The sequence below is a fragment of the Penicillium argentinense genome (genome assembly GCF_028826775.1).
Source record: "Penicillium argentinense strain IBT 30761 chromosome Unknown utg000005l_segment0_segment0, whole genome shotgun sequence".
NCBI lineage: Eukaryota > Fungi > Ascomycota > Eurotiomycetes > Eurotiales > Aspergillaceae > Penicillium > Penicillium argentinense.
In genome coordinates this window covers 5279151-5292428 of record NW_026622664.1, presented here as the reverse complement: position 1 = coordinate 5292428, position 13278 = coordinate 5279151, and the positions used below count along the sequence as shown (strand labels likewise).

Genomic DNA, 13278 nt, shown 5'->3' with positions numbered 1-13278 from the left:
CCCTCGGGTCCTCAGGGGTGGCGGCCTGACGGAATGAACAGGAACCACAAATTAAGCGAGTGTAATTGGTATCAAAATATGCAGAAAACATTGAATACTAGATAGAAAAATTTCTTAACATAATATCCAGAAAACGTTTTTCAAGTAGGCCATTTTTGATTCGAATCTAGGAAATTTTTCGCTGAGTAATCGTTATCTTATCCGTCTGAATAATCCAAAAGATTTGCCTTTTTCAGGCGGGGTTATATTCTTCGAATTGTTGGAGACCTCACCACATTTTCGCACCGCACCAGATTAACCGCAATCATGGTGCTCGCAAAGTCAAAGAACTCCGTGGGGCTGGGTAACAGCCTCATGAACGATCGCTTTGGAAAAGGCAAAGCTGCGAAGGAGAAGAAGGCGTCGCACAATAATTCTATCGCGCGCCAGGGTATTAACGGCGAAACATACCTCACCAATGTCGCCCAAGAAGCCTCTTGGGTGAAGATGCGCTCTATCACCGAGCAAGCTGCCCTCGATGAATTCCTCAGCACCGCCGAGCTGGCAGGCACCGACTTTACCGCCGAAAAAATCAACAACGTGAAGATTATCCACTCCGACCAGAAGAACCCCTACCTCCTGTCCGCGACCGAAGAGAAGTCTGCTGTTAAGAAGCAGAAGGAGAACAAGAACAAGTTGACGGTTCCGAGACGACCCAAGTGGGATAAATCGACAACCGCCGCGCAGTTGGAAATGATGGAGCGCCAGAGTCTCTTGAACTGGCGTCGCGGATTGGCGGAACTGCAGGAGAACCACGATCTGTTGATGACTCCATTCGAGCGAAACTTGGAGGTTTGGCGTCAGTTGTGGCGTGTCATTGAGCGCTCAGATCTCGTCGTGCAGATTGTCGATGCGCGAAACCCGCTCCAGTTCCGCTCGGAAGATCTGGAGAACTATGTGAAGGAGATTGACCCGCGGAAGAAGAACTTGCTTTTGGTCAACAAGGCCGATATGTTGTCTCTTAAGCAAAGAGAGACCTGGGCCGACTACTTCGAGAAGAACAACATCAACTTCCGTTTCTTCTCGGCTCATCTCGCTAAGGAGAAGATGGAGGCTCAAATGTTGGAGGAGGGCCAGGCCGGAAGCGACGGTGAGGACCTGGCTGAGTCTACGAAGAAGATGAATGTTGAGGATGAGGAAAAGGAGGAGGCATCTGGCAATGAAGAACAGGCTGCTGAGCAGACCACTGCCAAGCTTGCCGACCCTGATCAGTCCCTCGGACCGCACATTTTGGACGTGGAAGAGCTGGAAGAGCTATTTCTGGCCAACACTCCCGAGACACTTCCCCAGAATCAAGACCCAGTCCAGAAATCAAAGGCAAAAACTGTCATTGGTCTGGTTGGCTATCCCAACGTGGGTAAGTCTAGTACTATCAACGCCCTGCTTGGTGCAAAGAAGGTCTCCGTCTCTGCCACCCCCGGTAAGACCAAGCACTTCCAGACTCTGTACCTCTCCCCCGAGATCATGCTGTGCGATTGCCCTGGTCTGGTGTTCCCCAACTTTGCCTCTACTAAGGCCGACCTGGTGGTGAACGGTGTGCTGCCCATCGACCAGCAGCGTGAGTTCACCGGTCCTGCCGGCCTGGTCGCCAAGCGCATCCCCAAGAGCTTCCTGGAGAATGTGTATGGTGTTCAGATTAAGACTCGCCCTGTTGAGGAGGGCGGTACCGGTATCCCCACTGCTAGTGAGATTCTACGTGCCTATGCCCGCGCTCGTGGTTTCTCGACGCAGGGTCTGGGCCAACCTGATGAATCTCGTGCTGCGCGGTATGTCCTCAAGGACTACGTGAACGGCAAGCTTCTCTTCGTTCACCCTCCCCCTCAACCTGAGGGCGAAGAGCCCCTCGACCCCAACGAGTTCAACCAAGATCTCTACGATATCGCTCACCTGCCCCCGAAGCGTCAGGCCATGCTGGCCAAGTCCATTGTGGACCTCGATGCAGATGTGGATTCGGATATTTCCACCCTTGTTTCTGCACAGAACGAACAGGGTAACCTTTCCAAGAACATTGATAGCGGCTTCTTCGGTACCGCCACTGGACCGTCCGCTGGCCGCTTGAACATGCCTTTTAACCACAAATATACGGAGCAAGGACAGGAAATGCGCAAGATGCCCACTGGCCGCAAGGAACGCATGATGATTGCATTGGAGCGTGGCGTTGATGTCTCTGAAGTGCGGGGCGCAGGCTCCAAGAAGCATAACAAGGGCAACAAGCGCCGGGCCAAGGGCAAGCGCAACACCCCTCAAGATGATGACTACTACTAAAAGTGATTACTGTTTTCCTTTGCTCTCTTTACGATGGACATATGAACCTCTTGTTTACGTTTTGATGTCAGCTATGTGGCTATGTGCTCATGTTTTCTCCTGTCCGGATTGCACAAGGCCATGCTTTGGGAAGGGATTGGAGATACGAACCTCGCATGTCATGTTCATTTTGGATCTACACTCTACATTTGCAGGCGTTTGGGGGTCCGATTAGATTAAGATTAAGGTAGCACCCGTCAAATCTACTTATACCACCATGGACCATACGGCAAAAGGGTGTCTGTCAGATGTAATAACCTAAAATTTCGTAGCTATGGTACTCTTAATTACCCGCGTATCGCTCAGGTGGTCCTATAATATAGACTGTCTACTTATTCACAGATGGCTTTTAGCTTTAAACCCAGCAGCCAGAAGCAGGCGATCCGACTCCTCGCGCTGCCACTTCAACTTGGCCGTAACAGCGTCCTTGCGGGAGCGGTTTTCCCTACGACCGAGCTGCTGCAGGTGGACCTCATCAGGACCATCAGCAATACGCAGAGTACGGATGCCAGCCCACAAGTAGGCAAGCGGGGTGTCCTGGCAAACACCAGCGGCACCGTAGGCCTGCACAGCACGATCAATGATAGTCAGAGCAGTCTGGGGAACCAGAACCTTGGCCTGGGCAATCTCCTTCAGCGCCGACTTGGCATCACCCTGATCAATCTTGATAGCGGCGTTAAGGACAACCATACGGGCAGCATCCACCTCAATTCGCGATTTGGCAATCCATTCAAGGATAACGCCGTGAGCAGCAAGGGGCTTGCCGAAGGTCTGCTTCTTCTCATCGTTGATGCGGGCAATCATCCACTCGAGGGCCTTCTCGGCGGCACCGATGGTACGCATAGCGTGGTGAATACGGCCGGGGCCCAGACGGCCCTGGATAATCTCGAATCCACGGCCTTCGCCGAGGACCATGGCGGAGAGGGGTACACGGACGTTGTTGAAAGTGATGTGACCGTGACCGTGCGGAGCGTCGTCATAGCCGTAGACGTGCAGCATGCGGTGCACAGTGACGCCGGGGGTACCGGCAGGCACCAGGACGACGGACTGCTGCTTATAAGTGTCGCGGTTGTTGGGGTCCGACTTTCCCATAACAAGATAGACCTTGCAACGGGGGTCACCGGCACCGGAGGACCACCATTTCTAGAGGAATATGATTAAATTTTGAACGACAGGAGAGTGCAAGATAGGGACATACCGATCCGTTAAGAACGTATTCATTGCCCTCACGGCGAATATTTAACTCGATGTTGGTGGCATCACTGGACGCAACATCGGGCTCGGTCATCAGGAACGCAGAGCGGATCTTGCCCTCCAGCAGAGGAGCCAGCCACTGCTGCTTCTGGGCGTCATTGCCGTACTTGGCCAGCACCTCCATGTTACCAGTATCCGGCGCGGCGTTGTTGGTGGCCTCGGAGGCGATCTTGCTCTTGCCGAGCAGCTCGGCCATCAAACCATACTCGAGGTTACTGAAGCCGGCGCCCTGCTTGAAGTGGTTCTTGGGCAGGAACATGTTCCACAGACCGAGCTTCTTGGCCTTCTCCTTCAGGTTCTCCAGGACAACGGGGGTAGTCTGCCATCGCTTCTCGCCTTCGCCGAGCTCGGCGGAGAAGACGGCGTCGGCGGGGATGCAGTCCTTTTCGACGAATTCCTCGACCTGTACAGAGTGGATAGACAGTCAGCTTTGATCTTTCGCAAGCAAGCGGGCAGCGTGGGTTGGGGCGGCATCGTGAAGCCAAGCGGAGCTTAACGAGAGGAGCTTTACCAGGTCGAGGGTCTTCTTGGCCCGGTCGCTGACGAAGGGCTGGGCGATGGGAGGAATACGGGTGGAGGCAGACATGATAGCGGTTGAATGGGGGTCAAAAGAGAGAAACAGCGTGGGCTGCGACGCTGAATATAAGTCGGGCGATCCAGAATTGCGGAGTAGCGCGGTGTGGAGAAAGCCGAGCCAGCGGGATTTTGCCTCGGCCCAGCAGCTCTTTACTACGAGAGTACTACCACCAAGTACAGCGCGGCCACCACCGCAAGCTTAGGCGAGAGAGGCTAGTCCTTGCGCCTTTTACAGTACCTTCATTAATTGGTTAACTGAAACCCCGGATTAGAAATCCAAATGTACCTGAGCGGCCGTCTTTCTTCTTAGGAGTAGCCCGTCTTAGCCGGTTACCGATGCGCTGAGGCGACCTCGGCCAAAACGCCGGACTCAGCATCACACCACCAAAATCTAGACAACGGGACAGATCATGTAGGTACTCTTTTTAATTGAAGTTAGACGAGTCGCCAAGGAACAGTTACTAGAGTTTCAACTATCCAGCTGAAGATCCCATCGACGACGCCTTACAGTATTTGCCACATAGCATGCTGCAAAGCGCAAGAGGACCTCAGCTACCGCCTCAACATTGAAAAAATAAAGAGTGATACAGGTAAGGCATCTCATCCAATTGCTCCTATACCAGTTCCTAAGGAACAAATTACCAGAATTCCATAACCAGAACCCCCCATAATACAAGAAATCCGACGTAAAACCGATGGAATCACACAAGAGAAGAAGACAAGGCATTGCGGGTCATCACAAAAGAAAAAAAAAAAGCGAACGACAGCCACAGATCATGCTCGAACCCAATCTATCCCAGCTTCAGGTAGATCATACTGTCATATGAATAAATACCCCATCGAGAACGACCAGCGCCCATGAAATGGGGCCCAGATATGTGTCAATCGAGGAGTAGAGCGGGATCGAGATGCAAGCTGTGACAGTTTTAAAACTTCTACTCGCCAGTTCGGCCTTGTTCGGCGGATGATTGCTCGTAGCTCTTCTTTCCGAGCTTGGCGAAGAGAGACTGGGGCTTGCCGGCACTGGAAACAAACATTAGCATTCGTCCTTGGTCGCCCGTAGTTTGAAGACGGTTGCGGAACATACTTCTTGAATCGCTTGCCCTTAATGTCACTCAGTTTCTTGCTACAGGGACTCATAATGTCATCCGAGGGCGACACGTAGGCAGTTGGTTGCCTGCGGAGAGCACTATTAGGTTGCTGCCTTTCGCTTTCGTCTGATGGTCTGCGTGAGACTTCGCGATGAAATAACTTACTTCTCGCCACTCTCCAACTTATCCTGCAGTACCTGGCGGTGGTGCTCCATTGATGAGATGTCCGCGGCCTTGAGATCTGTCTTGTCGGTGTTGGCGTTGGCCAGGTGGGTGTTAGTCGGGCGGTCCGCGAGGGGCTGCGCTTGTGTTGTAGCGTCCATTGTGGATGTGAAGGGTATAGAATCGAGATCTTTGATTCGTAAGAGAAGACCGTAGTCAGTTTCTTTTTGCGTGGTCACAAAGCAGGGATGAAGCGAAGTGATCGGATCGGATAAGAGAAAAACGTGTTGTTGGTGCAGGTGGGCGAGGAAAAATGCGGTTTGATTGTTGGCCCAGCAACGGCTGCCCGACCACACGATGACGCACGGCTGGGCATTCCTGCGCTTGCTTTTGCGGCTATTTGTAGATGTTTCATTTTTTTCAGAGCCACGGTGGCAAGCTACGCTATTTACTGTCTCGCAATTGAGTTGTCAGAGAATTCGACCGAGCATGCATTGATTAAATAGTACATAGGTCCAAGCTATTTGACATCGTACACAACTGTACTGGGAATCTTATCGTAGTAGGATAGGAAAGTCATTCAAAACATCAAATACAATCACTTCCCAAATCAAGGAAAAATGCCCTTAAAACGCCACACGATACAGGAAAATGCACAAGAATATCGAAAGATCGTTCGCACTGCGCAAACATTAGATGAAGTTGGGCCAGCCAACGTAGTGTAATCTCCGTATTTTTGTGGAGAGTCGGAGGAAGGACGAGATTCGAGGATGTCCTATGACGTTTGAGGCGGGCCCTTGTCTGTTGGTGTCGGGGCCTGGATCTCGGACGATAATATCCCGCTCTCTTCTTCTTCGTCCAAATCAAGGTCTGGCGTATGGCCATTCAATACGGGCGGGGTGCTCTGGGAACGGAATTGCGCTGTCCCGAGCGTGGGTAGTGGCATCGAGTCAGGCGATCGAGGATGATCGTGATCAGCCTTGTCATCCTCCATCTCCCGCTCGACGTCAGACGTCGGTGTCGGTGGGACGTAGGCCACATTGGGGCTAGCGGGGCTACCGTGGGAAGAGGAAGTATCCGACAGGTTCCGCTGGTGACTGGCATTCTCGCGACACGAGGAAGGACGCGTGGAGCCAGGACTGGCTGATGGGGACTCGTAGATGGGCGATGAAGATCGTAGACTATAAGATCGAGCGACCATCCGCTGAACCCGCGGGAATTCCATGTAGTTGCTCACTGATCCGCGCGAGAATAAGACCATGGTGAAGCAGCACAGAACCATGACGCTCTGGACCACAAGAACTCGTTTCTGGAAAACGAGTTCTTCTGCCAGAACGCCCAGTTGGCCACTGAGGGATTGTACCTCCTGGTGGTAGCGAACACGTTGATGTTCAAACTCAAAGGCGACAGACTTCCAGACGTGGTCGTATTGCTCGCGGAATTCTTTGAGCTCGCTGAGGACGGTGACATTCAGGTTCTCGAGGAAATTAGATGTCTTTGCGAGTTGCCGCTTTTCAACTTTATTGAAAGCGTCACGCAAGATCCGTGATTGTTCTTCAATATAAAGCAGGGATAGGGTGGAGTTGGATTCGAGCATTTGCAATCGTTTGTGAACGGATTTGTAGAAAGATTCTTGGGTGGTCGGGTTTGGGGCGGGAGGTTGCGTAGGTCTGGTTGACTCTGGAGGCACGGTTTGCTGCTGCTGCTGCTGCTGCTCTTCCTCCTTCGGATTTGGTGTTGATTTCCCCGTGTTTTCGGTGGTGGAATTCTGCTGAGCCGGCTCGACAGCTGCGACTGGTGCGTCGGGGGTTGTCGCCATAACCTTTGCAGATTCGCTCGATTTGCGAGTATCTTCGGCAGCCTTGTGTGGTGTAGAAGAGCCGGAGTTCGTTGCAGGGACAATGTCCCCGAATATAGCGGTGGAGTTCATATGAGACTGTACATTTGTCTGACCTGTGCTAGAGGCGGCCGCTGATTTTGGTGGCATGGGAGGCTTTTCATCCATGCCACATCTTTCAATGGAGAGTCCTAGCAGAACAGCTTCAATCTCTGTAAGAGGATTGAGGCATATCTGTGCCTTGGTGACTTCAGGTTGTATCTCTTCAACCACAGGTTGGACATTCTCGGCTTCGGATGTACCAATTTGCTGGCTGGTCTCCATTGGCTGCTCAATCTCGGCTTCGGGCAGACCGTGGCTTTCATCGTGCTTATATTCCTCCATCATTGTCGTTCCGTGAATACGGATCAGACTGACGGGGCAGTAGAACTCATGGCCATAGTGGGTCAGGAATTCGATGCGAAGATATCGAGCCCAGATAAGCGAGTTTTCGACCGCAAATGCCTGCACCTCGCGGGTATTTCGTGCTTCATAGACACCCAGTTCTTTCCACTGATCTGGCTTCGCGGGATAGCGATCCGAAACACTGACGCGGAAAGTGTGGAAGATCGAACTGAAGAACTCGTAGTTGGCCAGCACCACCGTATCAACCAGGATATCATCGCAAAGTTCAAGGATGAGAAACTTGTTCTGAGCACGACACTCATTCAACATGTAACTATCCTTGTTTTCGACAAGGACAGACGACGAGCCTTTGCACTCAGAATTCGTCTTAAGTACCGTAGCCGCACAATCAAAGGATGCATAATTGAACCGTTCCTTGCAAGTGGTACCAGCATCCTTCCGCCGCGAGACATCCGCCTGCGGAATACCCTGCACCTGGACTTCACGGTTCATATCCTTATTCGTATTGTCAGGATACTGCGATGAAATCGGCGTACCCCAAGCCGTGGGACTGGCTTCAGGTGTCTCGGCGCCAAACCCACCAAAATCCAATTCAATTTCTGCATCATCCCCTAGCGAGTCCAATGCATTATTAATGCCCGGTTGTCGACGGCTCTCTTTACCAGCCGCCACCGACCGTCGACTCCCTCCAACATTATCAGCCGATTGTCCAACCTTGGCCAGATTTTGTTTCTTCCAATCCTCGAAGGAGAGGAAGCTCGCACTATCCAGAAGAGAATCCGCATCGTGCTCCTGCTCTGAACTCTGCGTGGCAGCGGGCTCAGCAGAGCTTGCTGCTGCTGTTACAGAGTCGGCCGCCACGGTATTGTTTCCAATAATAGTACCCGGTGATGTTGGGTCGAAATGAAGTTCTTGTCCCCTTCTCCCCCAGTGAGTCTCGAGACAGATAGGGTACTGGAACAGCTCTGCTTCAACTTCCCAGTCGCTTTTGGTAGGGCATATCCTCTCAAGAGCCGTCGCACGTTCAGGAGCTTGCGTGGAGATCTGGGCAGCAGAGTTTCCGGTCACAATAGACAGATTTGCGAGAACAACCAGAGCCCGGCATATCCAGCCTATCTGCGCGACCAACATGGTTTCGCCGCGTTGTCGATTAGCGCCCGCGGCAAGCGTGGTCGGTCTTGCGATGATACCCTGGCAATCCCAGCCACACAATAACGTGGCAGGACTATGCCGCTTTATGATCCGCACACAGGTAGCAGCGACCTTGTGGTTATTTCACTCCCGGTAATCCGAAACTTATGATATGCGCATCGTCAAGTTGGAAGCGAGACGAATCGCGACCTCGGGCGTTATCTAACGGGGAGTATTTGGACTAGTGACGGCGTGGACGGTAGGGAGAAGAGAATATAGGTGTGAGTGTGGTTACGTGGGTATGGTCGGAGTAGGGCGATATCGGCACTGGCAGTAGTGAAGCTCTAGGGAAATTGGAGGTGAAGAGCCACGCGAAGCGAGCTCGGTGGGAAGTCCAAGTGGACCCGGTGGCATCTCAACGGTTGGCGGGTCACCGCCTGCCTCACCGCTGATTATGCGCCAGTCTATATGAGGCATGCTCAGAGAGGGAATGGCAGGAATAATGTAGGTCGGAGGCTGAGTGAGATATGCTGTGGAATATTCGAAGTATTAGATTGAATTATGAAGCTCATTTAGATCCTATACATACCTTGGGGTAAGGTAAATGTGCAAGGTACAAAATGCAAGTACCGGATGCCCCGGTTTGACCCACCTCCCGCTGCGTTGCCGGCGAAGTTGCCAAGCAGCCAATTCTCCAATCTATTTGATACAATCTACAAGTCTACGAGTAGAATGCTTGCACTTACACCGACTACTGCTGTGGCAAGACAAATCTTTCACGGATGGGGTTCTTCATTCGACAATCCCTGGCTAGTTACAATACATAATTGGGGGTTCGAGAAATGCTTGTCAAAAAGAAGAACTTCGGTTCCTGACCTCCACCACACCCAATCTCATCACAAAATCCTGCTTTTTTTTCACATAGTCGTTTCGGTCCAAATGCAATGATAAAGAAAGCCCACCCCCAGAACAAATCCTCCCGCCTTCTAGTCTTTTTGGTGCTCGATGCCTTGACCCAAAACTCCGCCACCCACGGCCCGTATAGTACATAAAGAGAACAAGAAAGAAGAATTAGATGGGACCGCGGGTAGTTGCCAGGATGCAGCAGACAAAGATGCCACATTGGTTGGAAGAGCAGGCGGAGACATCGGCAAACACGCAAAGCCGAAAATAGAAAGACAGAATCAAACAGGCGATTAGTTTATTGTTGATAATTTTTGGACTTTTTTCCCAACTGAATCGAAAAAGTTAAACTGGACGCGTGGACGACGACGGAAAAAAGAAAGCGAAATGATGCGAATGAGAGAAGGCAAGCATAGACGCAAAGTATGCTACAGGTGCAGATCGTGCCATCCGCCCACGAGGTCGAGATCATCGTCGATGGTGGTATCGTAGGATGAAGTCTTGACTGGAAAGGGCTTCGACGGGACTTCGTCGTGGTGGCGCCAGTCCTTTTCCAGGAACAACCGGCGACGGCGATCGAGATGAGGGGAGTCTCGCTTGGGCCGGAATCCATGGTCGAAACCCGAGGACCCAAGACCCCAATCGCGTCGCCAGGTGTTGGCCGCTCGCGCAAGACCAAAGGGCTCGCGAGTTTTGCAATTGCGGCGTTTGTCGCCAAGCTCCGCCCATTTGTCCAAGTTGGATTTCTTGGGAGAGGCCTGGTGTATCGGACGTGGCGTGCTGCTGGAAGTTCCCGTATCGCTCTCAACCTCGAAGGTGATGGATCGAATGGCACGGGGTGCAGAGGCGGAGGTGGAAGTCTCCGAGGTAGTAGGATTGGCGACGGTCGGAATAGCGGAGTCCAGCTCGCGCAGTTCGGAAAGGGGACCCGGGGAGGCCTCCCGACTCTCCTGGCTCCAGCTGCGAGAGTTCTGCTCATGTCGCTGCTGGAGGGCCAGGTCCTCATTCTCAGATTCCTCCTCGTCCCAAAGATCACTCCAACTCTTGGAGATTTGATCGGTGGAGTTCTTGCCAAAAACCATCGACAAGGATGGCAGAGGTTTGGTAGCATGACTCGGCAGGGAGCCAGTGATAGGAACCGGATCGGATCGGGGAAGGAAGTGACCGCGGGTCTTGGGAGGATTGGTCGAGCGGAAAGACTCACCCATCGCGGAATCCAAAACAGATGCCATAGACGGAGTGTCGGGGTGCGCGGAGAACCAAGATGTACCGGCCACCTCGGAAGGTGGGAAAAGATCCTCCGTGTAGCTCTCGTTGTCCGGGATGACGGAAAGCTGGCGAGAAGCTTGGGGAGGGCTAGAATGCAGCATCTTGGTCCAGGGGAAGGAATCGCCTTGGTTGATGTGAGGGCTCTGGATAGAGGGAGTGCGAAGAGGCTCGCGGTTGGCACTGGCGGTGACAACCTCACGATCCTCGGTGCAGAATTCATCCAAAGACTCGTCATCAGTTGTGAACGAGACCGTCCGCAAGATGCATTCGCGCACCTCGGACAACGACCGTTTCGATGGGTCAATAGCCAGCGCATGGGTAAGAATTTCAAAGGTGTCCTGAGACATGTTCGGGAAGATGTCGAACAGAGACTGGCGGTCACGCACGTAATCCGCAAACAAAACATCGGACTCCGAAGGCGAAGTGAAAGGATTGCGGGAAAACAGAATGTTCAGCAAGCACACTCCCACGGACCAAATGTCAGCTTGAGCCGGAGAATAGCCGGTGGCAGGAGGTTCATATTGCTCGGGAGCCATATAACGGTCACTGCCGACACAGGCCTCGTGGCACCACGACTCGCGAGTGGCAAGACCAAAGTCTCCCAGTTTCATCGAGCCATCAGACATCAGGAAGATGTTCTCAGGCTTGATGTCGCGGTGGTAGAGGCCGTTGGCGTGCATATATTCAACTGCACTGACAAGCTGAAGCATAATGTCACGCACATGCTCCGTTTCCAAGGGACCGCGATCATGGCGGATGGCTTCGTATAGATCACCGTTGGCACAGTACTCCAAGACGAGGTACATGTGGTGATCGGTCTCGAACGAATGGATCAAGTTTACCAAGTTGGCATGGTGGCCAAAGCGGCGGTGGCATTCCAACTCCTCGAACTGATCATCCATGGGGAACGGAGCCGAGGAGTCGGCGGAGGCCGTCTTGGTCAGGCATTTGATCGCAACGTCCTGGCCGGTGACAGTGTCTGTCGCAAGGAACACCATACCAAAAGATCCATGGTTGAGGGGGGCGACAGTGCGGAAACGACCATCCAAGATGCGGTCCTTCTCGAAGGAGTCTCTGAGACAATCGACGGAAGACATGATGCGAATCGAGAGTGATGTGTGGAGAGCAGGGAGGATGCAAAGTAGAGATGCACGAGCAAGAAGAGTGCCAAAAAAAAAAAAAAACCAACGATAATAGAAAGAATCTATAAACCGCTCGAAAGCACACGCGTTGAAGGGACGCGTCAAACAGCAACCAGGCTTATGAGGGTGATTAATTGTCAAGAAGAGAAGAGTTCAGGCCTGAGTCCCAACGGGAAGGGAATCCAGAGGAGTGGTGGAAATGGGAGGCGAACAGGGATTTCGGGTGCCACTCAAAATAGTCATAAAAAAATATACCGGTCGAATAAGATTGATAGGCAAGGAAAAAGGAGACGAGTCGACGCAGAGGCGCGGTTTGGAGATGTGGTACCCACGGGTGGAGGGTAGGACGCTTTCAAGGAAAATGTGTAAAGACCGTTATGTGCTCATTTGTATGTCGTTTTTCCGTTTGTTTTTGGGGGGGGTGATGCGATAGCCAAACAGACGAGGAAAAGAAAAGGTTGTTATATGTCACGAAGGAATGGACAGAGGTTGGAAAGTCGAGAAGTCGAGATAGGCCTGAAGGGGGCGAGGAGGAATCGAAGAGTTTGAGTTTGCGCTGCGTAATATCGTAACTTGGTGGAAAAGGTAAGGCAAAGAAGACGTAAAAGAGCCTTTGAACACCGGGTTCAAGGTTGGCGGTGGCCGTGACTCAGATTGAAGATGTTGCGGATTAATGAGTCATGAGTGGGCCAGTTGAGAGATGAACGGGGTCTAGTTGCTCAGTTGAGAAGAATAGGTGTTCGAATCGTGAAGAAATCAGTCTTGAGATGCAAGACGTGATTCCACGAAACGAGACAAGTCGAGGGGGATCCTGGAGGGAGCAACCTTCTCAAGCCACTGATGACGGAAGAAGGCGGAGCACTCAAAGCCAGGCTCCCAACCCGCAGAACAGTTTCTGAACCTCAAATCGGGTATGCTCGCAAAGGCACGTATGGGTTATTCGCAGTAGCGGGCCTTCGTAGAGGATTGGATAAGACGAAGGGCGATGCGAATCAAGAGTTGCTGCGTTGTCACGGAGGGAAATCGAGGTGACGGCGACGGTGACGATCAAATCAGTTCAGACTTCGGGGAATCCGGAGCGGCCGAAGTGAACAGAGATGAGGGTCGAGAGAGAGAGAAGATGGCGAGATGGGTGAAGCACTCTAAAGCACGAGTCGAGATCGAT

The 13278-nt window shown here is 52.3% G+C and overlaps 5 protein-coding genes across 5 annotated transcripts; 1 reads left to right on the top strand and 4 right to left on the bottom strand.

Moving 5' to 3' along the window:
- Window positions 1–306: 306 nt before the first annotated feature.
- Window positions 307–2304, top strand: N7532_006782 (ribosome biogenesis GTPase LSG1; the record flags this gene model as incomplete). The annotated part of the gene is made up of 1 exon (XM_056619276.1): window positions 307–2304. The coding sequence occupies one exon, from the start codon at window positions 307–309 to the stop codon at window positions 2302–2304; it is 1998 nt and encodes a 665-aa protein (XP_056475435.1).
- A 375-nt stretch (window positions 2305–2679) lies between these two features.
- N7532_006781 (uncharacterized protein) lies at window positions 2680–4183 on the bottom strand (the record flags this gene model as incomplete). Its single annotated transcript, XM_056619275.1, has 3 exons — window positions 2680–3486; window positions 3542–4000; window positions 4109–4183. 3 exons carry the CDS (start codon window positions 4181–4183, stop codon window positions 2680–2682), a joined length of 1341 nt encoding a protein of 446 aa, XP_056475434.1.
- Window positions 4184–5108: 925 nt separating this feature from the next.
- N7532_006780 (Spo12 family protein) lies at window positions 5109–5587 on the bottom strand (the record flags this gene model as incomplete). Its single annotated transcript, XM_056619274.1, has 3 exons — window positions 5109–5196; window positions 5261–5350; window positions 5430–5587. 3 exons carry the CDS (start codon window positions 5585–5587, stop codon window positions 5109–5111), a joined length of 336 nt encoding a protein of 111 aa, XP_056475433.1.
- A 614-nt stretch (window positions 5588–6201) lies between these two features.
- On the bottom strand, window positions 6202–8799 carry N7532_006779 (Sad1/UNC domain protein; the record flags this gene model as incomplete). The annotated part of the gene is made up of 1 exon (XM_056619273.1): window positions 6202–8799. The coding sequence occupies one exon, from the start codon at window positions 8797–8799 to the stop codon at window positions 6202–6204; it is 2598 nt and encodes an 865-aa protein (XP_056475432.1).
- Window positions 8800–10130: 1331 nt separating this feature from the next.
- N7532_006778 (putative serine/threonine protein kinase) lies at window positions 10131–12068 on the bottom strand (the record flags this gene model as incomplete). The annotated part of the gene is made up of 1 exon (XM_056619272.1): window positions 10131–12068. One exon carries the CDS (start codon window positions 12066–12068, stop codon window positions 10131–10133), a length of 1938 nt encoding a protein of 645 aa, XP_056475431.1.
- Window positions 12069–13278: the final 1210 nt, after the last annotated feature.